At 40.0% G+C, this 23,993-nt stretch overlaps 1 protein-coding gene across 4 annotated transcripts in view; it reads left to right on the forward strand.

The window, feature by feature from the left end:
* The first annotated feature begins 757 nt into the window (after positions 1-757).
* SEC24B (SEC24 homolog B, COPII component) overlaps positions 758-23,993 on the forward strand; it is an 89,780-nt gene continuing 66,544 nt past the window's right edge. For 3 of the 4 annotated variants that reach the window (XM_078148530.1, XM_078148531.1, XM_078148532.1), the window contains exon 1: positions 16,952-17,334. In XM_078148530.1, the coding sequence (XP_078004656.1) occupies positions 17,038-17,334 (297 nt within the window). In that variant the 5' untranslated portion in view covers positions 16,952-17,037. Of the gene's footprint in view, positions 1,040-16,605; positions 17,335-23,993 lie in introns of those variants that run through there. The other variant, XM_078148533.1, reaches the window with a different exon arrangement.

Here is a 23,993-nt window from a genome sequence, read left to right on the forward strand (position 1 = left end):
AAAAGTGCTCCATAAACGCTAGGCTATTACAAAAATTAATTACATTCTAATGGGGAAAGAAAATACTTAGCGTTATGAAACTCACATTTAAAAAAAGTGTACGCAGATTTGGCTTGTTGAGGTCACTTAGTCCAATTCTTTCATTTTACAGGTCCAGAGAAGTCAACAGACCTCTTATCCAGGGAGTAAGAGGCAGAGGTGGCATTCGAACTCACTTCTGCCTCCAAACTCCGCTGTAGGGCAGCGGAGCCTCGCCCCGCCCAGCCTCCGGACTCCTTCGTAAAACGAGGATCGTGGCTGTAACCGAGTGCCTGGGGGCCTTCCCCTCCGCCCCCGCCCCGGCACGCTCCGGGGTCTAGAACTTTGAGCAAGCCCGAGATGCAGCGGTCTCCTTCCGAGGCTCGCTGCGGAAGGCATCCCCTACCCGGCCAATCCCCGGGCTCCCCGCGTTCCATCCATTGTGCGATACACCCGGGAAAGGCTGGGGTTGGAGGGGGGCAGGGAGCCGAAGGGAGGGTCTGCTCCAGGGCACCAGCAGGGAGACAAAGCTCGGGAAGCTCCGTCAGCTCTCGGGTGCTGACAGGTTCGCTTGGGCGTGCTGCGAGGCTCGAGACTCCCGGTGCCGACGCCAGGGGGCGTTGTGACGGCGGCGTGGGAAGCGGAGGTGGGGGGGAGGGCCGGGCCGGAAGACAACGAGGCCAGGGATTCCCGGCAGCGGCGGCGCTGCGGCGCGGCGGGCGTAGCGTAGATCGTCCCGTGGAACGTCGGCGCGCCCCCGACTTCCAGGTTCCGGTTCGATCTCTTTGGTGACGCCCGGCGCGTTCCTTCCTCTTCCTCCCGCCTCCCCTCCCCCCCTTCCCTTCCCTCTCCCTCCTTCCCTCCCTCCCCGACGAGGAGCCGGAGCCGCCGCCGCTGCCGGTCATGTCCGCCCCTGCCGGCGCCCCGCACCCCCACGCCGCCGCCAGCGCCAGGATCCCGCCCCGGCTCGGAGCGGCGGCCGCCCCCGCCGGCCCGAGCTCGGCGCCGCACTACCAGAACGGTGAGGCTGGCCGCGAGAGGGGGAGGCGGGGGTGCGGCGCGTGGGGCCTAGGGCGCGGGAGGGCGGCCGGGGGCTCCGGCCTGGCCTGGGGAAGGCAGCCGGGCCGGAGGGCCTGGCGGCACGCGGGGCCGGAGACCGCGTCGGGAGGCCCGGGCTCGGCTCTGGGCGAGGCAATCCCCCGGGGTCAGGGGGGCTCGGCTCCCCGGGGCTGCCGCGAGACGGAAGGGGGCGGCAGCCTGGATTCTGCGGCGCGGCTGCGGAACGAGGCGCAAGTTCGGGCTTAAGTTTGCAGACAATTGCGCATCAACGTGCAACGTGGGTGCAACTGGACCCCTGACCCACTTGGGCCGCGCTGGGGGCGGCGGCGGCGGCTGCGGCTGCTCCCCCTCCTCGGGGGGCAGCTCAGCTCCTTGGGGGATTCGGAGTTTGTTGCTCTTGACACCTGCTCCTTCTCGAAAGGAAACTCCCCGTCCTGCAAGTCTGTCTCAGAAATGCATGGGGGGAGGGGAACGAGCAACGATCAATCTCCCTCTCTCCCTCCCCCCTTTCTGTTTCTCCCTCTGCCCCTGTTTATCTCTCCTACTCTATCCAGGGATCTGTTTTTGTCCCCCCCACCCCCAGCTCCCTGTCTGCCATCGTGTCCCCTCCCTCCCTCTGTCATTGTGTCTCTGTTTCCCTCTCTTCTTTCCTGCCTCTGTGAATGTCTGTTTCTGCCCCCCCATCTTTTTCTCTCTCCCTCTCCCCCCCCCCGTCGTCCCTCTCTCTTCCCCCCTCTTCCAGTGTGTGTCTCCGTCTCCCTGCCTGTATTTCATTCTCCCGTGTGTCCATCTCCCTCCCACACAGTGTCCCTGTGTGTTTCTTCCTCCCCACATCCCGCCTCCCTGTGTGTCGGTCAGTCTCCCCTTCCTCTCCTTCCTGTGTGTCTGACCTCCATTCCCCCCATGCATGCACACACACACGCACACAGCAAAATAGAGTGCTCCTTGTATTGAATTTTGGCCTTTCACATTCCCCGTGAAAATAACAAAGTGAATTTTTAAATGAGGTTTTGTGAGCTGAGTTATTCAGATTTTTGTTTTTGGGTTTTTTTTAGGGAGTTGGGGTTAAGTGACTTGCCCAGGGTCACACAGCTAGTACATGTCAAGCGTTTGGTCTGAGGCCGGAGTTATCCAGAATTTTGAGCTGAAAAATTATCTCTAGGAAATCCAACCCCTATTTGGGGAATGTTGTTGAGTGTAGGCAGGGTGGACTATGGGATTTGCTCTGGTTCGAACTTGAAATCATTACAAGTCTGAGTCCTAAAATATACCTCTTCATCTTGTCTTCTTAGTGAAATCTAAATATAAAACTTAAAATGTATGCTATGTAGCATCTAGCTCAGTATCCATCTAATTTTTCTAATTGATACTCTTCAAAAAGGGAAGTAAGCTCTATTTGTTTAATCAGTAAATCATTTTGATAATGTTCATTGATTGACACAAGATAAATCATTTTCTATGACTAGGAAGGAATATTAGAGGGTCTACTTCACAAGATATAGAGAGAATATTTTTGTAACATACAGTGATGTTATTTTGGCTATTGTATAAGAGGTCCAAACTTGTTTTATGGAGTGAACTGAATGTTTTAGAGTAACATAAACCCATGTTTACCTGGGAGCCAAGCATTATGCCTTTTGTGGTTAACTGTTTGTTTTCTGTGTTGCGAATTATTGACATTGTGAATTATCTCTGCTGCATTTGTGTCATAACCCTACCATCTGTTGGTGAGTGCTTAAGGAATGTAAATGTTATAGTGACTTAAGCAAAACAATTTGGAAAATTATTTGGCAAAATTATTAAAGAAAGTTACATTACTGTTGGCTCCCATTAGCATCAATTTATTTGTGACTGTCCAGTAATGGAAGTTCCTCATTTTAAAGAAGTATGCTCATAGTCTGTAGCTACCTATTCAGAATTCATTTTGATTTCTAATTCTTATAATATAATATCTCACTGTAATTAAATATTTTACTTTATTGCATTCTTCAGATTAAAATTTTTATTTTGTTTTTCAGATAACAAACATTTATTATATCTCCCACCCCAGATTTTAAAAATTTCAAAGAAAAACAAAACCTTCGTAACAAATCAGCATAGTCAGGCAAAACAGGTTCCCACACTTTCCATGTCCAAGTATGTATGTCTCGTTCGGCATCTTGAATCCATAATATCAGTATTAAAAATGCATAGTATGTTGTCATTTGGACTTTTTTTTTTAAGGGTAGGGAATGAAGGAGCTGGAAATCCAAATAAAGGATGATAACTAGACTGGTTTTCTAGATTTGTTGGGTTTTTTTCATTAAAGAGTTTTTTAAAAGTTATGTAAGAGACTAACTTCTTTTTTTGTCCTCAATTGGGAACAACTACTAGTTGTGTTGCTTTAATTTTTAAGCCAGTTTTCTTCATAGCTGTTTGGAAATAGGTACTTAAATTTTTTCCATTGGACAGCAGATGCACTTTTAGGAATGATTTATATCTCCATGTGAAATAGTATTTTTTAATAGTCATTTTTTGTTTCCTGGTAATTCTTATCAAGGTGGAAACTAAATCTTCCACCAGAGAATTGTGTGACTAGTCATTTAAGCTAGCGGCTTATTGTCTTCCCCTTTCTGCAGCTACAATTGTCTGACATACGAAAGAACTCAACCTAAAGGAGTGGACTCAGAATGTATGTGTAAGCTATTGCTTTGTTTCACTTTTAAAGGACTTAGACATACTTTTGAGGTGTTAACTGTTGGATATACTGGAGATTACTGTGCTTCCACATACATGCTCTTCTCAGAGGAGAAACAGTTATATAATTTTAGCAGTCAGTAAGGCAACAAGAAAGATAAAGTTGATTATGTTATGAAAATTTGATATAATGGGAGATATAAATAAGGATAGATCATCAGTTGACTTGGTATTACCTTATCAGGTATGGGAAACCCTTCAACTCTAAGAAAATATGCAAAATTTAAAATAAAACAAGTACTTCCTACTATGCCTGAAGTCTCTTCTGATCAGAGCATCTGCCTCCAGTTTCTTCTCTTTGTTTATAGCTAACCAAAAAGCATCAGGTCTTCTTATGAAGACATCACCATGGTGATAATGTGCCTGTCTGGATGCTTAATTTCTGTCTATCCAAATTGATGGAGATCTCTAAGATACTCAGGAAAACAGTCCTGTCCCTAGGTGATCTCTAGTGCCTATTACCTAGGGTTTTTAATTATTATTTTTCTTATTTCAGCTGTCTTTCAGTATATCTCTACCCCACATTAAGTAGCTGTTGAATTCACTCCAATGAATATTTATTACTCTATTCAAAGCTAGATGCTGGGAATTTTAAAAAAGCTGTATATGAAGCATTAAATTCCTTTAGAGCTTTGTATGTAAAGAACTTAGCAAGCTACCTCACACGTACTTTTTAAAGGACTCAGTTATTTCCTTTATATGGATCCCTTTATTGAGACATCTTCTGTATCTTGTGTTGCTGTGATTAAAATTGGCATTACCATGAGGTCAGTCTAGGGACAAGTTTCTGTGAACTTGTTAGTCTGGGCTTTGAATGACAAATATAGAGCCCATCACCAGGCCCAGGTTCCACATCAAAGCTTTTCTAGCTTAATAAAATCTGCCAGAGCTTGGACTTCACTGGGGGTAGTCTTTAGGAAGCCAAAGCCCCTTTGACACCAAGGTGAAGCAGTAGGAGAATTTTTTTTCCCAACAAAGTAAATGTAATGATATGTCCTGGTGTGTAGAAAGAGTGCTGGATTTGTAGTCAGAGAACTTGCATTCAGATCCACCCGTTCACTCCATGGGTAATCTTGGGCCAGTGACCTCTGTTTCCTCATCTATAAAATGAGGAGGTTGGACTGGACAGCTTCTCCAATCCCTTCTGTCTTTAAATCTGTGGTGTTGTGCTCAGTCTTATGCTAAGAATAAAAGGAATGTGACCAGCATATCATAGAGTATGCTTTTCTTGTGTCTGGTTTACTTGTGCCATCCTGGGTCAGCAGTACAATTTTGTTGTATAGTGCAGAAACTTGTTTGTGGTTCACTTTTTTTATGGTGCAACCAAGCCTTATTACTTGGCTGGACCATTGGGATTAGACTTTGCCAATAAAGACTGTGTGGAAGTTAACAGAGACTATATCGCAGGCTTCACATGTTGAACTGAAATTTAATTAGTTTATGATAGTCATTTCTGCCAGGTTCATCATTGGAAAAATCTAGTAATACCTCAGGCTGAAGCAGTTGAGCCAGATCTTCAGTATCTTCATTTTGGGTAAGTCAGTGTAAGAATTCTACACCATTTGGGTTTCCTAGAGAGGAGGAATGAGCATTTACAAACTGTCAACCCGGAATTCTTGGTTAGACTTCTCTCGAGGCAGTTAGGTGATACAGTGGATAGAGCTAAGTCTTGAGTTCAGATTGCTGACCTTGGACAAGTCACTTAACCTACGTTTGCCTCAGTTTCTCCAGGGTGTTGGAAGGATAGATTCATGTAAAACACTTTGCAAACCTGTAAGTGGTAATTATCATTATTAACTTTGTTAATGTGGTCTTCTCCAGTAGGACTTTGCACTCTTCTAGCTGTCCAGGCAGATTACTAAAGATTAGCAATTTAATTTCTCTTGTAGACTTTAAAGACCTGCCACCAGAGGATTTGAGCTTTCCTTACCCTAAAAGGTGAAACTAATTTCATATGCCTAAAATACTTTTCTTCTTATTTAGGTTTTATGGGAATTCATCAGTTTCTTAGTGTTTCCTACACTTTTTGAACCAGAGACCCCTTGAATCCATTTTTGGAGCCTTTTTCGTAAACATACTATGTTGTCCAACATACTTGTCGTAAATTGTTTTGTGGCCTGGTTGGAAGGATAAGTTGAGTTTATCAGTTTCAAGTATTGCTTAGTTGTATGGAGGAAACTAGGGGGAGACCTGGGATGGATGGAATTAGGAAAGGGAAGTAGAGGAATAGCTTTTCTCAGTGAGCTGGAAGGGACCTCAGCAGCCCTCTGGTCCAGCCCTCATGTGCAGTAGATAAAGAAAATGAGCTGGAAAGTGATTTGCCTACGGTTACACAGATAGTAACTAGCCATCAGAAGTAGGATTTGAACCCAGGTCATCAGACTTCAGTCAGTGCTCTTTTTATTACACAATAATGGCTCGCAAATTAAAAAAATAAACCTCATTCTAGCTAAGACTTCTTTCTTCTGCAGTCATGTTGCCAGAGTGGCTAATAAGTAACAAAATAGACTATCTTCAGTTTCACTTTCTTTCTAACCCTATATAATCTTAGGTACAGGAGTTTTTTCTTTGCTTTTAAAACTGTTCAAGAAATGGCTGGTTGATTAGGTGAGTTTTTTAGGCGATAGTGGATAGTAAGTTGGCCCACAGAAAGCAGAAGGAGGAAATCCTGGCTATTAATTAATTTTTTTAAAAAATTTAGGTCTGGGGTTTCGGTGTTTTTCCTCAAATTCTTCCTCCCTTAAAATGAGTCTTTTTAAAAGTTTTCACAAAATTGATAGTAGTCAGCCATGTGGTCGATATGGAGTCATAGGACTTCTCATAACAGGGCTTAACGTACTGGACTCTAGGTCACCATAGTAGGTAGTAGTCCATTTTTCTATGAAGTCTTACCAAAAAATGCAATTCAGACATTTACCAAGAAGAGGGAATTGTACTAGATATGCCCTGGAAATGCAAAGGTGAAAAATCAGAAGTCCCCTGCCTTCAGAGATCATAGATTTAGAGCCAGTAACCTTTGAGATCATTTGGTTCAACTCTCATTTTACACCTGAAGGAATGAAGTGAAATGACCTTCTCAGGGTACCATTGCTAGTGAGTAGTACAGCCAGCATTTGAACCAAGATAGTTAAGTGCTCTTCACTCCCTTTCCTCTTGTGTACTCAGCATTGTACTATTATAACTTTGGCCAGTAATGGGGATACACTTTGGGCTTCTCCAGATTTTTCAGTCATCCCTCTCCCCTGCTCCAGCTTGGGCTTTGGTTCACTGGAAAAGTGAAGTAGAACAAGGAGCATCCTACAAACAATTCAATTCAGCACATACTATTAAGCATTTATTACACTTGACTGGACAGCATTTCTTTTGGGAACGATAGGGGCATTGTGCCATAAAAAAACAAATGGTCCTTGTCCTTAAGCATCTTTTAATCTGAGAGGAGGTAGGGAGGACATTCACACAAATAAGTAGGTTGCAAGATGTGTGTAGTAGAAGTAAAGAACTCTGGAGAGGTCATGTCAGCCTCAAGCAATAAAAGAGGAGTAAGGGCAGGAGTCACTCTGCATGTGACTTGGGAGATCCTTCAAGCCTAAGAGCTTAGTTTCTTTTTTTGAGGATTTCTAGAGGATAAACCAGGGGTCGGGAACCTTCGGCCTTAATAAAAGTGTGTTCATAAAACTTGGGCTCAGTCAAAAGGCCACACCCAAGGACCTAGAGAGCTACAGTGACCTTGAGGCTGCAGGTTCTCCACCCCTGGAATAAACCAATCATTCTATACAAATTTATTAAGCATCTGCTAAGTGCCAGGCACTGTATACTAGGCACTGCCTTTCCAAGACAAAATGAAACAATCCTTGCTCCTAAGGAGCAGGAGCCTTTGAACAGGGAAGACAATATGTACATGTAAGTATATACAAATTAAAAAGAAAGTAGCCTTTCATTAGCAGTGAGGAACCAGAAAAGGCCTCCTGAAGAAGAGGGTGGAGAGTGGGGCTAGAGCTGCGTCTTCAAGTAGAGATTTCCTAGGGGCTGAGGTAAAAGTGAGAAGGTTCCAGAGTTGGGTACAGCCAGTGCTAAGGCAGAGTCAGGAGATGGAGTGTCGTAGACCTGTGTGGCTGGACCATGGAATATGTGGAAGGGGATAGTATGTAAAAAAGACTAGAAAGGTAGGGAGAAAGATCCAGGTTACGAAGAGCTTGGATTGCCACACATTCCATTTTATGTTTGGACCTTTAGATTATAGGAGCTTTCAGAGTTTATTAGGTAGGTAAGGTGACTTCTCACTTCTGTGCTTTAGGAAAATCACTAGTGGCTGTGTGAAGATTCTGTCATTCATAGAATCACAGATTTCGAGGTGAAAGAGTCCTGAGGGCTTATGTAGTCTCCAGCTCTTCATTTTATAGATGAGAAACCGTGCCCCAGAAAGAAGGAGGAGTGCTGACTTGTCCACCAAGACACACACAAGTGGCTTCTGACCTAATACGAAGTATTCTTCCCACTCTGTGACAATGTAGGCCCTCAGTAATCCTGATTTGGGAGGGACTGGAAGCTAGGGGTCAGTGATGGACACTGCTTTCTTTTCTTTTTTTTTTCTTTCCTTGAAAGCCAAAAAATTCATCTAGCTCTAAAATTTTTGGACCAACTCCTAAATTCAAAACGATGTGTTTAGCCTAGCCTTATAAGGACCTCAACAACTTTCCATAGTACTGTTTCTCCCTCAGGCTAAAAGACTCACTTAGAGAGGCCTTGCTTTTGAAAGATAAGCCCTGGGGACATAAAGTAGCCACATGTATAGCCTGGGAAATCTACAAGTGATGACTAGTTCCTGACTCATTAGAGTTGCTGACTCTTGTTGCCCAGTATGTTCTGTATGATTTCTACATAGGCCTATTTAAATTGTGAGAAAAGAAAGCATGTACTTGCTAAAATTCCCAAGATTCATCGGTTTATATCATGCCAACATAGAATGTAGATTTCCTTCAGAGTTTTTAGCTATTTTCATACTGACTTTATGTAAAACCGTCAGCATATTCTAGCATATGTTATTGATACCCTTGTTGATAATTAATCATTGTGTGGTGGAAAGAATGCTCAACTTAGAGTCAAGAGAGACTTAGGTTCATATCCTGCTTCTGGCACTTAGTAGCTGTGTGACCATAGGCAAGTCACTGCATAACTGAGTGAACTTCAGTTTCCTCATCTGTAAAATGGGGATAATAATAATAGCACCTAGGGTTGTTAGAATCAAATGAGATAATGTATTTGCAAACCTTAGAGCACTATGTAAATGTTATCTCGTTATTTTTTAAAAAATTCCATTTCCAGCGGTGGTCCTGCCTAATTAGTTTGGTATGATTTTTTTAAACAAAAAAACATTTTTGCAGTACTGTCATCCTTGACGTTCCTTTTATGATTACAGAAGAATCCGTTTTTCAGACCTTTAAGGCTGACCTCTTTCACAGTCATTGAAATGTAAGCTAGGAGAAGATGACTAAAACAAATAGCGTTTACCATTTTGATGATCCTATGTCATTTGGTGGACTCTGGGCAGGTCATGTCACAAATTTTAGGAGTTGGGAAATGAGAGGCAAAGGGCAACTTTCTCATCTTACACTTGACATAAATTCAAATGAATAGTTTCAAAAAAAAATTAATCCCTTAAAGTAGAAGAGGGGAGAAACTTGGCTAGACAGTATTTCTTCTGGGAAAGATAGGGGTAAACTGAGTTACCAGTGTGATATAGCAGCCAAAAAATCTACTGTGATGTTATGCTACATTAAGAGGAGCATAATGTCTAGAATGAAGGAAAGAATGAATAGTCTTGTGTGCTGCTCCTATCAGACCATTTCTGGAATATAGTGTTCGGTTCTAAAGACCATGTTTAAAATTTTGGAGAACAAAGGTTTTTGATTTTGGGTTGTCTAGAAGAGACCACCATGGATGGTGGAGGGCCTCAAGAGCATGCCTTACAAAGATTGGTTGGAAGTGGGGGAAGGTACCTGTCTTCAAGTATTTGAAACAGCTGTCATGTGAAAGATAGATTTGATTGGTTTTATCTGCTTGGACCCAGTGGAAAGAGCTAGGAGCAATGTGTAGGAATTATGGAAAGGCAGATTTAGGCTGAGTATAGGGAAGTTAGACCTATCAAAAGGTAAGTTGGGCTGCCTCTGGAGAGAATGGCTCTTCCCCTCACTCGAGGACTTGGGGGTCCCTGGATGACTGTTTGGTGGAGATATGATGTAGAGGGAATTCTTGTGCAGGTCTTGGTTAACTGGTTGCTAATTGGCCTCTAAAATCCCTTTCAGCTTGTTTCTGTAAGTACTATAAGGACCAATTATAAATAGTGTAATTTACCTAGCTTTAAAGTTCTTCAAGTATAGCATTTTACATAGTTTATACCATCAGACTTTTAAAAATTGTAAATATTTTAGTGTAAGTTTTAAAACTGCTTTTTTCTTAAGACTTTATGGAATACATGTGGTCCACAAAATTTGAAGGTAAAATTAATTTCATTGAGTAAACATTTATTGAGTGCCTTATTTGTGGGTCTCTGTTGGGGATAGAAAGATAAATCAGATATCATCTGTACTCTCAAGGAGCTTCCAGTTTAGGAAATGAGATGATTGGTCCAGTATTCCAGCAGTTTCTGTTATTAATGGTATTAAGAGTAGCACAGAGAGGAATTCTGAAGAGGAATAATTATGTCCTAGAATGTGGGAAATATCTTTTGAGCCAGGCCTTCAAGGATGCATGAGATTTTAAGAGGCAGATGTGGCCAATTTTTTTTTTGGATTCCACACAGAGGGAATCACACTAGCAAAGGCAAGGGATCGGGAGAGCAAATACCATGTTCAGGAATAAATGGCAGGTAGTCCAATTCACCATTGCATTGAATACCTATAGAAGAACACTGTGAGCCAAGATTGGAAAAGGTGCCTGGCACTCACATTGAATGCCAGTCTGAGATGTTTGTACAAGCCAAGGGATAAATACGGTAAAAAGAAAGCTACGTTTCTAATGTTTGGGATACATTGGAGGGAAGCTGGGCAACCTGTTACCAAGCTGGTTTAAATATTGCAAATCAAATGCTAAGTCAAGTGCACTATAGGAGCTTACAATTTAAAATAATCCAGTGTAATTTGTTTTGTAAATCCACATATTCTTGTATCAGGTTTGTTTAAAAAGGGACACTTTTTAGTGTCAGCCTTTGGAGTGAATTATACTCCTTTAGAAAGTGGTCTAGCCTAGTGCTTTGCACATAATAGGCAATTAATGATTGGATAAGAGAGACTTTGTGGTCTAATGGATAGAATGTCATACTTAGAGTAAGGAAGACACTGAGTTCAAATAGCACCTCTGATCATGAGTGAGTCACTTAACCTAACTCTCTGAGCCTCAGAAAATTTCCTAAGACTTTTCTGAGTTATAGACTGATTGCTGTCTGCCTTGATGTAGGAAGTTTACATACCAGTAAAAGAATATAGGTCACTGGTGTAGAAACATGACTTCAACTTTTTATTTAAAGGTAAAGCTGGACCAGATAAGAACCAGGTAATACTTGCTGGAAATTAGAGGTAGGGGTTTCCTGTTCTGTGATATTATCTTTCACACTAATTGGCCAGCAACTCACTGAAAATATTCACAGAAATAACTTTTTAAGTTCCCCTTTCACCTTTATGCTCCTCTTAATGTAGCATAATATCACAGTAGATTTTTTGGCTGCTATATCACACTGGTAACTCAGTTTACCCCGGTCTTGCCCAGAAGAAATACTGTGTATTCACTGAATACAAATTGATGTTTGTAAAGACTTGAGCTAGGCTTGTCTTTTATTGTTGTATGATTCTTATTCTTTTGCCTCTGAAGAATGGATGCCCAGGTGCCCCTCAGTTGGAATAATTGAATAAGTCGTGATGTATGAATGTGTTAACTACTCTCATTCCATAAAAAATGATGAAAAGTTCAATTTTCAGAGAAACTGGAAAGCCATGTGAACTGACTCAGAGAAAAGGAAGCAGAACTGGGAGACCTATTTGTGCATCAACAACAATGTTGTAGAAACAAACAACTTTGAAAGACAGAAAAACTGATCAGTACGATGACCAACCACAATTCCAACAGATTCTTGATGAAACTTGCCATTCAACTGCTGATCTAGACATGCTGGACATAGTGCAGATTGAGGCATAAATTATTTGGACGTGACCCTCTCAGGCTTCCCCCCCTTAATTATACATAATTTGTTGTCAGGGCTTTGTTATTCTTTTTCATTGGGGGGGTAGGAAATAGAAGGCAGATTTTTGTGGTTAATTGAAAAAAGAAAATTTAATTTAATGTTAGTTTAAAAAAAGGAATCGATATTCAGTTTGTTTTAGGTAGCTCATAATATCAAAATTCAAGCTATACATGTTCGTCTTTGAAGTTCTCAATTGGATCTTCCCACTTTGAGGATCATAAGAGTTTTTCCTTGTCAATATGTAACATTTGAAATGAATACAGGAGAGCTATCAAAGAATCAGAAGCCTGGAAAATATAGCAGCCTTCCATTAATGTTTAAAATTGACCCTCCCCCAGATGTGCTTACCAAACCATTCCATTCCTTTCCTCAACTCTCACCAACCTTCCCTCAGTATAGGTATTAAAATCTTTACTATGTATATTTCAGAATTGTTATACATCCAGTGAAAGGCTGGATGGGGTAATAGATAGTAGTTCATTTTCTTCACCTTTGGATTGTGCAGTACCTAATTTATCCTAGGATTCTTAATCATTGTTTCATTAATTCAGAAAGCATTTACACACATACTATGCACAATGATTGGGGGGTTTTTTTATTATTATTTTGTTTTTTGAGGCAATTGGGGTTGACTTGCCTAGGGTCACTCATCTAGTGTCAAGTGTCTGGTCTGACAGTGGATTTGAACTCAGATCCTCCTGACTCCTGGGCCAGTGCTCTATATACTGCGCCACCTAGCTGCCCCTCATGACGATTATTTAGACCAGCAGGAAGGGTAGTTCTTTGGAAGATTTATGAGAGCTCATGACTTCACAGGATGTGAAGGCTCAGAGAGATAATAGGTCCTCAGATTCAAAGCTTGAGAGCTGCAAAGGACCTTGGAAGCCATCCTTGTCACATTCACAAGCACTCAGAGGGCTCCTAAGTGCACAATACAGTTTAAATATTCTGAGAGTTGTACCTTGCAGCACACCATGATTCAGAAGTGAAAGTACTGATTCATGAATCTCAGAGGACGAGAGTTAAAATTTTTCCTGTTAAAGCTGCCTATGTGGCTTGAGCAAGTAACTTAACCTTGCTAGGCCTTAGTTTCATCTATAAAAATGAGGGAGTTAGATTGGGTGACCTCTGAGGTACCTTTTACCTCTCAATCTATTCTCCTATGCACTTTACTACAGATTAGGCCAACCATGTATAGGAGAAGTGCTAAGAGGTTGCATGACATAGTGAATAAAGAACTAGCTTTGGAACCAGGAAGACAGGTTCAAGTCCTGCCTTTGGCACATAGAAGGTGATTGTGGGCAAGTCACTTCACATTCAGTACTCTAGGAAACTAAAACTATAGATAGAAAAGAAGGTGCCTACCTGCATTGGTAGAGGGAGTTTCCTCACCCAGGATTTCCCTATATCAATGAAACCACAGATGTGGTTCCTATCCCTATGCTAAGAGAAGGAATACAAGCCAAATGGTATGAATTCTAAAGAGGAAACTGTTTCCTCCTTTATAAAATAATCGAGTTAGACATAGTGATATCTAAACTTATTTCAAATTTAATATCCATTTATTTTTAGTTCTTTATCTGCAAGAGTTATCAGGAAAGGCTTCCTGGGGGAATTGGCATTTTAATAGGGCCTTGAACAGTTTCATCTAGTGGAAATGGGGAATAGGAGTGAAGTTCAGATATAAGGAGTTGTAGGAATTGAAAATAGTCCAGTTTGTTGTTTTTACTGTGTGCATATTAATTTGACAGATTTATTGAGAGGCAGCTATGTTCACTACACTGTGTAATGTAGTGGCGTGGCTCTCCGAGAGATGGGGACAGAATTTTTTTAAAAATGAGGTCTGTGGTCTCAAGGAGTTTAAATTCCAACAATACAGGTGTATAGTGTTTTTATCTTTGACTTATAAAGTACTTTTATATGGTTTCATTTTATGATCCTTATAAGAATTATATGAGGGATGCAGAGCAGACTTTTCCAGATGAGGAAACTGAGGTTCCTAAAGTAGAAGTCATTTTCTCAAGCTCACTCTGCTAATGATTAGCAGAGACTAAGATGAGAAACTAATTTTCCTGCCTGGTAATTAGTGCTTTTTTCCCAAGTATGTTACACTAGATCATTTTATCCTCTCTTGACAGTATAACCTAGCTATCAACTCATAATACTTCTGTAATTTAAAAGTTCTTAATGAGTTCTGAGGACAGGTAGGTAGCACAGTGGGTAGAGAGCCATGCGTGGAGTCAGAAAGACTCATCTTCCTGAGTTCAGACCTGGCCTCACACATTTACTAGCTGTGACCCTGGGCAAGTCACTTAACTCTGCTTGCCTTAGTTTGTTCATCTGTAAAAGGAGCTGGAGAAGGAGATGACAAACCACTTAAGAATCCTTGTCAAGGAAATCCCAACTGAACAGGATAGTTCTGGCTTACTTATAAAATGCATTTATGAGTTTGGGTAAACTTTTGGATAAAAAGAAGTAATTCTTTAGTAAATGTTTTATTTATGACTTTGTTTTTACGTAACATTTCTGAATATACACTTCCACTTCCCCTACCCAACATTCTCTTGTAACAAAGATTTTTTTTTCTTTTTTTAAAATTAATTTCTTTTGAATTATCAACAATCACTTCCATAAGCTTTTGAGTTTTAAATTTTTTCTCTCCCTCCCTCCCCTCCCCAAGACAGAGAGCAATCTGATATAGGCAATACATATACATTCCTATTAAACATATTTTCATATAAGTGATGTTGTAAGTACGAATTAGAAACAATAGGAACCACCAGAAAGAGGAAACAAAACACAATAGAAGAAAACAAAATAGCAAATAGTATGCTTCAGTCTGCATTCAAACTCCATAGTTCTTTCTTCTTTGTGGATAGCATTTTCCAGCATGAGGCCTTTGGAGATGTTTTAGATCCTGTAACAAAGATTTTTTTAAAAGTTTAGAAATAACATGTAATACATTAATGCTGTCATACAGCATATGCTGTATTTTACAGCCATAGACCTCTGACAAAAAGAGGGAAGTTCAGTTTCTCATTTCTTCTTTGGAGCCAATGTTGGCCATTAGACAGAATTCACTTTTTTTGTATTGTTCTTTTCATTTTCTCTGCCACAGTTCTTTTGCATAATGTTTTCCTGATTTTATTTACTTTATTCTACGTGGATTCATAGAAGTGCAGTAATACTCATAACACAATCATTTTAATAATATTTTTAAAGGTTAAAATAAGTTTTAAGAATGAGAAAGCAAAGGACACTGTGTTTTTTGACTAAATTTTCCATTTAAAAAAATTTGATTTTTTTTTAGATTGCTTTTCAAAGAACAATGGAAGAATGTAAAATGTCAGCATTTCATTCTTGAATGTGCTTTGAGTCATTTATTTTGAATGATTTATCAGCTTTTTAAATAAATTTAAAGCTTTATGGTAAAATAACAGATAATGAATATTTTTTAAGTGTACAGTAATGGAAACGTAAGGTATTTTTGTGGATTTGAAGAAATGACTTAAATGTTTCTGTTGTATTTATAAGAATAAGTAAACTTTTAGTAGATAAAACATTCTTGTTATTTTTTAGAAGATTGACATTTGAGCTTTTTGGATATGGTAATGTTTTATTTCCCTGCTTCCATATCTGTGACATGGATAAGCCAAATAAGTCATTAGGAAATGGATAGTCATTTAAATAGATTTGTTTAATACTTACTAAGTTACCCTCATGATTCAAAATTGATACAGGGTAGTTCTTTGATGGGGCATTCCAGATGCTATCAATTTGTATTAATTGGGTAGACAAGAGCATTAACTTTTTTTTTTTAAGGGAGTACTATTTGGTTCCTTTTTTTTTAACTCATAAATGAGGACTTTGAATGTAAATCTAATGTTTCTGATCATTCTGCAAGATAATTTTAATTAAAGCACTTAGAAATTAGGGTGTCATGTGGACATATATTGTGTATTCATAACATAATTGTAACAGAAACATGAATAATATTCCCTCTCCAACACCTCTCAGCTTCTGTCTTAATTGTATTAGTGAAGTCCTCATTATGACTCCATAGACATATGGTTGAAATTGACTTCTACAGTATTGCCTAGTAAAGGATTAAGGAGCTCTCAGGCCTTTGAAGGTGTGTTGTTGATAGTAAAAGAGCATAACAATGATCATGTTGTACCTTTTATTAAATTACCCATAACAGTGTAAATTTTTTATCTTCTAGTTTCCTGTTAAGAGACGGAAAAGGCATAGTCTTCAGTTTTACTGAGAAAAACAAATGAGCTATATAGAAAGATTGACTTATCCTAAAGGTCATAGAAGAAATAGTCGCTAAGCTAGGAGTAGAACTAGATTGATATGACATCTGTGACAATGTAACCTTACAAAGTAGGTTGTCGTGTTGGGAAAAAGTTAGGTCACTCTTGAGGTAGGTAGGTGCTTAGAAATATTGCCTTATATAAATTCTGATTTTTCCACTTTCTCAAGGACCAGTATTTCATGCTCTGGTACCTTAGTTGCTTTTTCAGTGATTTATGTGAGGATTTTCTTCCTTTTCTTAGGTCCAGCACAGAATCAGATGCAGTTTCCACCTGGATATGGATTACCTCCTCAAGGCTATGTTGTTCCCTCAGGACTCTATTCCCAAGGACCTGGGAAAAGTACCCCTCTGCCATTGGAAAGCCAGTATGGGACTGATTATTATTCTGGCCCCTACACAGTACCAACACAAAATGTGACTGTTGCTACAGGTCCTAGCTCGATGAACATGCAGCTGGGATCACAGCAGGTATATGGCAGGGGTCCTCCTGCTCCTCATACTGTAGGGTCCACTCCTGGATCATTCCCAAGTGGTGTTGCATCTTCAGCATCCCATTTACACACAGGTAGACCCCAGCCGCACTCCTCCTTTGGTAATCACTACAACAGTCCGGTCATTCCCTCTGCCAGTTCTTCCATTGCTTCTCAGGGATTTCCCCTTACTTCTGGCCATTATGCTATGTCTACTGCTTCGGGTGCTGTGTACCCTAGTGTTTCATATCCTTCGGTGCCTGCTGGCGATCCATATGGGCAAGTATTTACTTCACAGAGCACTTCAGTCATCACACAGTTTAAAGATAATTCATTTCCTGGTCAAAACACAGCCGTCAACCATCCGCCGCAGCGGCGACAGAGTCCTGTGGGATATTGTACTTCATCATGGGCAACTCCGGGCCCCCAGTCAACCCAAGACAACCTTACCCAAAATCACACTGGATCCCTGGCTACAGCAGGCAGCACGTCTAATGCAGGTATGTTACTACACTGAAATCTGCAAAAGCTTGTAGTTGAAATTCATTTATCACTATCTTTCTGAAGATTAAAGAATGTGTTGTCTTATGGAGAAGTTGGAAATGTAGTTCACCTTTTAATTTGCACACATAGTTGCCCAACTATCTGATTTTGTTCTAGCCCAGTCCCTTGCATATAGTGGATACCCCATGATATTTGTGTCTTGATGTGCAAAGTACTACTAAAGTTGTGGTGCTTAATTGGTGAGGTCCAGGAAAGAGGATCTTCTCTGAAGTTATGCTTCAGCCAGTTAAGCAAACAATCACTTAGTAGCCATAATACTCAAGTACTCTAGTGGATCCAGCTGAGGAAGGGATGAATCAGAGGCACTTGTTGCCTTGAAGAAAGAATGTGGTGTTTAATTTAGCAGATTAGCTAGGTAGACACCCAGATGATTCTGTTATTGTCATTTCCAACTGGACGAATCAGGGAGGGTGGCGTAGGTAAAAGTGCACTTGAAACAGAACTTGGAGAAAGGGTTTCACATTCGAGATGGGCTGCTCTAGTTGCCTTCATCAGAGTCACAATCACTCTGTGGGTTAGTGAAGATGGAGAGAATGTGGTGGTTAAAAAAAAAAAAGGTAGGCTGGAGTGCCAGGCCTTCAGGAATTTGAATTTTGTTTGGTAGATAAGACAGAGCCATTAAAAAGTTTTTTGGCAGAAGAATGACATGATCAGATCTACTTATGAGGAATGGAGGTGGTGGGACCTTCACATAGCTCAGGAGAGGTTAGGGCTAGAAATTTAAATTTGAAATTATCTACTTACAGGTATAATAGTTGAAATTATAGGAATAGGTGAGTTTGCCAAGAGGAAAAAGTGGATTGAAAGTCATGGAGAAGACCTACATTAAGAGGGAAGAAGTGAGAGGAGCCAGAAAAGGATTGTGTAGAGCATTAAGAAGGAGTTCCAGCTAGAGTGAACCAGGATGCCCTTTGACTTTCTGCAAAGGTTGGTGAACTGCCTGCCACAATAGGCTGTTTCCAGGATTTTCATCCTATTCCCTCAGGTTGGTAAAGTCGGAAATAGAAAGGAAAGACAATGTGGAACTTGCCAGGCTGTTAGCTAACCGTCATTTGCTTTTCTTTCTCTGCTCCTAAATGTTTGGTGTTTGCTTTTGTCTCTTTTAGGACAAAGTATAATTAAATCGATGAGATTAAGAATCTTTTGCCTTTATTACTGTTGTATTTGTAGTTGACTGTACTGTTTTCATTGTTTGCAAACTTGGATCTGCAGAGACTGCCTTGAACTCAGTATTGAAAATTTACACAGATATGATTAGGAATTAATAAAGTAACGTCTTTAGAGAATATTTTAAACGCAGTGTTGCAGAGGAATTGGGTGAGAGCTATGCTTAAGATTCTTTTAACTATGAGCTTGTGTGATGCTATGATATATAGGAGAGGAAGAAAGTAGTTCTTCCCCTTTTTCTCTGTAGTGTAGGAGTAAAGTGGTTGAGTGGAAACTGAACTGTCCTAGATTCTGGAATTAGTGAGTAGTAAGGGGATGCTTATACACTGAAAAAGTGGTAGACAGTTTATTGGTATTGGTTTTTCATGGGAGCAAGGAAAGATTATTAGAAAATGTATTCTATTGGCACAGGTTAGGGTGTATTCCTTTTGTAGATGTGACATTGCACAATACCAGCAATGTCAAAAGTACCATTAGTTAGGAAGGTGATCCAATGTAATTTAGCACACAATAGAGTGAGCTATAGGAAAATATTGGGAACACAGATCTATTGTGAAGGGATGAAAGGCTATACTTATCACTTTTTGGACTAGTAAATTGCTTTTTCCCAAAGCAGAATTAATAACATTTTAGAATCAAAATAAGTCTTAGAAATTTTTGGTATAGTTGACATTTTAAATGTCCCAGGAATGCTGTGCATCACTAAGCCAATTTGTAAGTCACTTTTCAGACTTACTTCAGATTAAATTTGAACGCTTGAATCTAAAGTATTAGTAAGGTAGACAGTTTAATTTTCCTAGCATACCTCCTTTTATAGGATTTAATGTGGCTCTCATTTCTGTGTTAAATAAGAGATTAAAGGTATAAACTACCTATTATAAGTATGCATGTTTAATTTTTGCTGTAAACAACTTAACCTTTGAGTAATTTTGGCATGGTTATCTATTGTGATGTTGACTATTTTTTCTACTCAATTACTGATTTCTCATTTCACTGTTAGAAATGTTTAAAAATGCTTTAGTGATAATTTTGCATATTTAAGCATTAGCCTACAATTTAGCAAATATTAATGGGGAAAAGAATGAGTATAATAATTTTAACTCAGGCAGTTAATGAAATGATCACATTGGAAGCAGAGAATAAGAAAAAGACCATGACACTTAATCTGCCTTTATGGTTTGGGAAAGTGCATCAGTATGTTAAGATTCAGGACTACTAGTTACTCTAGTGTTAGTTTTGGTGGAGTGTGGTATATACTTGTTGTTTACTTAACACCGTGGCTACTTCATGTGGCTGTAGTTCTTAGCATGGATTTATAACTAGTCTTCAACCACGCCCTTTAATCAGTCCATTTGGGTCACACACACACAAAAAAGTCTCTACACATCATTATAGCCATGGAAGGATTTACCTGGGAGAAAGAGAGCATATTCTTTTTTAACAATGTCGAGGAATTGGAGATACCAGGCACCGATAATATGAATACTTGCTTAATGGTTACAAAACACTAAATATTCAGTCACATTTGATCCTCACAATAGTCCTGTGAAGCTGGTACGTGTAAGTGTCGTTTTCTCCCTTTCACAGATGAAAAAAACAAGTCTCGAAAGGGGTTAAATGCCTTGCCCAAGTCATACAGCAAGAAAAGGCACCATGAGACAGAACTGGAATCCAATCAAACCTTTCTCTTACCCTTCCACTACATGGGTTTTGACCTGGCATACTAACCTAAGATGATGAGCCAACTAATGAAAGTTCAGTGCATTACAAGCTAGGATGAAACTGTGGAGGACAGAAGTAAACAAAGTATTCCTATTTTAAGATTAAAAGAAATTTCATGTTTTTGACAATGTGGATAGATGTTAAAGTCAAAATAAAAGAAGTGATCATTAGAACACTGGCCATAATCAAATATTTTCTCCTTTTTTATAATAAAAAAAATTGGTAACTGATAAGTATATGCAGATCATATATTGCTGTAATACTAAATTACCAAGACATGACCTAAATGTTTCACTTTTTAACCTTAAAGTGGCCAAGTAATTAATAAAACTAATTTGTTTTTTCTAATCCTAAACTCATAATTAGTAAGACCTACAATTTTCTAGTGACAAATGCATATTCAAGCAAGCAAAAATGTAAGAATTTGGTACCATTCATTAGTCTTGATTTCATTATTAAGGATACATTCTATAAATTTATGAAGTTCTTTATAATTATTAATTAATGTAAGGTATTAATCAGCAATTATATCTTTATGTTTTTATTAATTTTTCACTCAGCCAGAGTTGTTTAAATTATGTAATGATCTTGTTTGGGGAAAAGTACAAGGCAGCCCAGCATTGTTCTATTCTCTAGGCCACCTAAGAGTGACCAATTTTGTCAAGGTTAAGCTAATGGAATGGGTTGACTGGGAGATATCTTGGTAAGTTTTATTCTATGTTTAATTGCTGTATCTTAAATTACATAAGTAAGTATATAATCTTACCTTTCCAGCAGCAGAGAAAATGAACTGATTGTGAGAGTAAAGCTAAAGTGGGTTTAAAATAAGTCAGTGTTTTAAAGAAATCAAACCATTCTCTAGTTAGGGAGAATACAGTATAAGTATTTTGCTTTACTACATGAAAAATAGTCATTTGTAGTTTTTTCAAGTAGGTCGAGTATACACATTACTACATAAAAAATGACTCAGTATTCTTCTGAGCTACTTATTTATTTGCTTGCTTGCTCATTGATTTCTCTGTCTGTCTGTTGGAGGCTGGATCTCTCTGTCTTGTCCAGGCTGGAAGTACAGCACTCATTCCAGGGCTGATCTCACTGCTGTTTGACATGGGAATTTTGACCTGCTCTGTTTCTTACCTGGGCTGGTTCCTTCCTCCTTGGGCAGCCTGGTAATCATCTGCTCTGTTCTCAGGGGCTTACCATACTGGTGCCAGACTTAGTGTGGACTCCCGATAAACTTCAGCACAGAATTCCCAAGTTCAAACAGTCTGCTAGCTCTGGGTGACTCCCTAGTAGCAAGGAATTAGAGGCGTGGACCACTCAGTATGGCTTTTTTTTTTTGAGTGTCTGAGGCCAAATTTGAACTCAGATCCTCCTGACTTCAAGGCTAGAACTCTACTATGCCACCTTGCTGCCCCCCAATATTGGCTTTTTAAAGAAAGTATGAATGCTAGCAGCCTTTTGAAGTGATCAGCTAATGTTCGGAATGAATTGATGCCCTAACTTGATTACATTTACTTTGAATCTTGTTGTACACCAAAGAGATCTCAGCTCTAAAGTCTCAACATTTACCTAGGAGAGTTCATCTCCTCTCATGGTTTCTGCCATCATTTCTAGCCTATTAAATCCTTTGCATCTTTAGCCTTTGCTTGCTCCAGGCCCACATTTCTACTTTCATATCATCACCTCGGAGTCAGCATGTGAGAACTGCTCTTCATCGTCCCAACCTGTCTTCCTTTTCGGGAGTCATTCATTCGGTAGTATTTCACACCAATTTTGCACTGGGGAATGGAGAGATGTAAAGATAATGCTACCTACTTTTTTCACTATTACCACCATTTCTCTAATCTTTCAATTTTAAACCCTCTGAGTCTTTCTTTTCCTTTATTCTCTATGTCTGATCTGTTACTACATCCTCTCATTCCTTCCTTTTAGTGTGAATGGGAAAAAGAAAGAGGGAGCATAGGCAAGTCCTTATTTTGGCTCCTGTTTTGCTGCAGGAAAATCTGTTTGTCAGGCTTAAGAAGGACTTTGTTACTTGATCTAGAATTGTAAGGAAGAGGAGAAATTGTGAGACTGCATCATGTAGCACATATTTCGGGGAAAGAGATTAACGGCACCAGGAGGTGGTAGCAATAAGGGAGTGAGATGGTTCTGGCCAAGAACTCTCTGCACCCTCATGCCACCACCCAGTCCTCATCACTCTTAAACCTTGTGTGTTTATCTCTTTATCTGTGGTTTCCATTTCTCACTCCAGAGGCCTGCCTCATCTCCTAAGTTTCTTCCCCAGTCTCTTTGGCATCTTCCTGCCCCCATCCTGACCCTTTACTTTGTCCCTAGCCATCACTCCACTGGACTTCTTGTCCCAGACCACAAGAATCACCACTAATAACTCATAACTGGGGATAAGGAGGTACCTATAATGCTTGTAAATGGGATTCTGAATTCAAGCTTTGGACCTGCAGCTGTGACTGCGTGCTGGACCATCTCCTTCTGGATTCCCTTGTGGTAGGTCTAACTCAGCAATTCCAGAATTGAATTTACCTTTAATTAAATTAATATTTACAGTGACATATTCTGTGCAAGGCAATGTGCTGAGTGCTGGGGATATAATAAAGGTAAAAATAGTAAGTGCCATGAAGGGGACATATGTGACATAGGATTGTGGATTCAGAGCTGATATGGACTCTAGTACTACCTCCTCATTTTACAGCTGAGGAAACTGAGACCCCAGAGATATTAAGTAACTTGATTAAGGTCACACATATTGTAAGCAGTGGCACCAAGATTTGAACCTAGGTCCTCTCGCTTCCAATCCAGAGCCTTTTCTGTCCCACTACTCTTTTTTTAATGGACACAGACGTAAGTATCATAAAAAGTAGAGTCTTGGGCAGGGATGTGCAGGTAAATGGAGGGATAAACACGTGACCCACTTTTAAGTTTAATCTGCATGAATATTTTTTCCATCACTAAACAATAATAATAATAACCATTTGTATAGCGCTTAACTATGTGCCAAGCACTCTGATCGTTATCTCATTTCATCCTCACAATAATCCTGGGAGGTAGGTGCTATTCTTATCCCTGTTTTACAGATGACAAAACTAAGGTAAACAGAGATTAGGGGACTTGCCCAGAGTCGCATCCGCTAGGCAAGATTTGAACTCAAGTCTTCCTGACTCCAGGCCCACTGCTCTACCCACTGTGCAACCTCACTGCCTCTAATTCTGTAGGAAAACAATAAATCTGGCCCTGATGTATATAGCATTTGCTGATTACCAAGGTGTAAATGCTCACATTGAAAATTTAACAGTATGCTGGTCTTAGCTGGCTCCAACATACCCTCGGTTATAGGTATAAAAGTGAGAGCCACACAAAGCGTCATAAGATTCTTTGAGGATTGAGAGAGCCATAAGATGTCAGCATACCAGAGAATACTCCCTAGGAGATAGCATTGAAGGAAACTGATTCTAAACAGTAGAGATGTTGCATTCCTTGTATGTTCAGTTTTTGAGGAATAGCTGGTAGTTCTGTTTGACCAAAGGAAGGAAGGAAGGAGAGTGATGTAAAATAACCCTGGAAAGATAGGTTAGAGTCAAGTTGTGAAGACTTAAATGCCAGTCTAAAGAGTTCGAATTTTATCCTGTAGGCACTGGGCAGCCACTGAAAGTGTTTGAGCAGTGGGGCAGAGCCAAGATGGTGGAGT

Source organism: Phascolarctos cinereus, unplaced genomic scaffold, assembly GCF_003287225.1.
Source record: "Phascolarctos cinereus isolate Bilbo 61053 unplaced genomic scaffold, phaCin_HiC Scaffold_9;HRSCAF=440, whole genome shotgun sequence".
NCBI lineage: Eukaryota > Metazoa > Chordata > Mammalia > Diprotodontia > Phascolarctidae > Phascolarctos > Phascolarctos cinereus.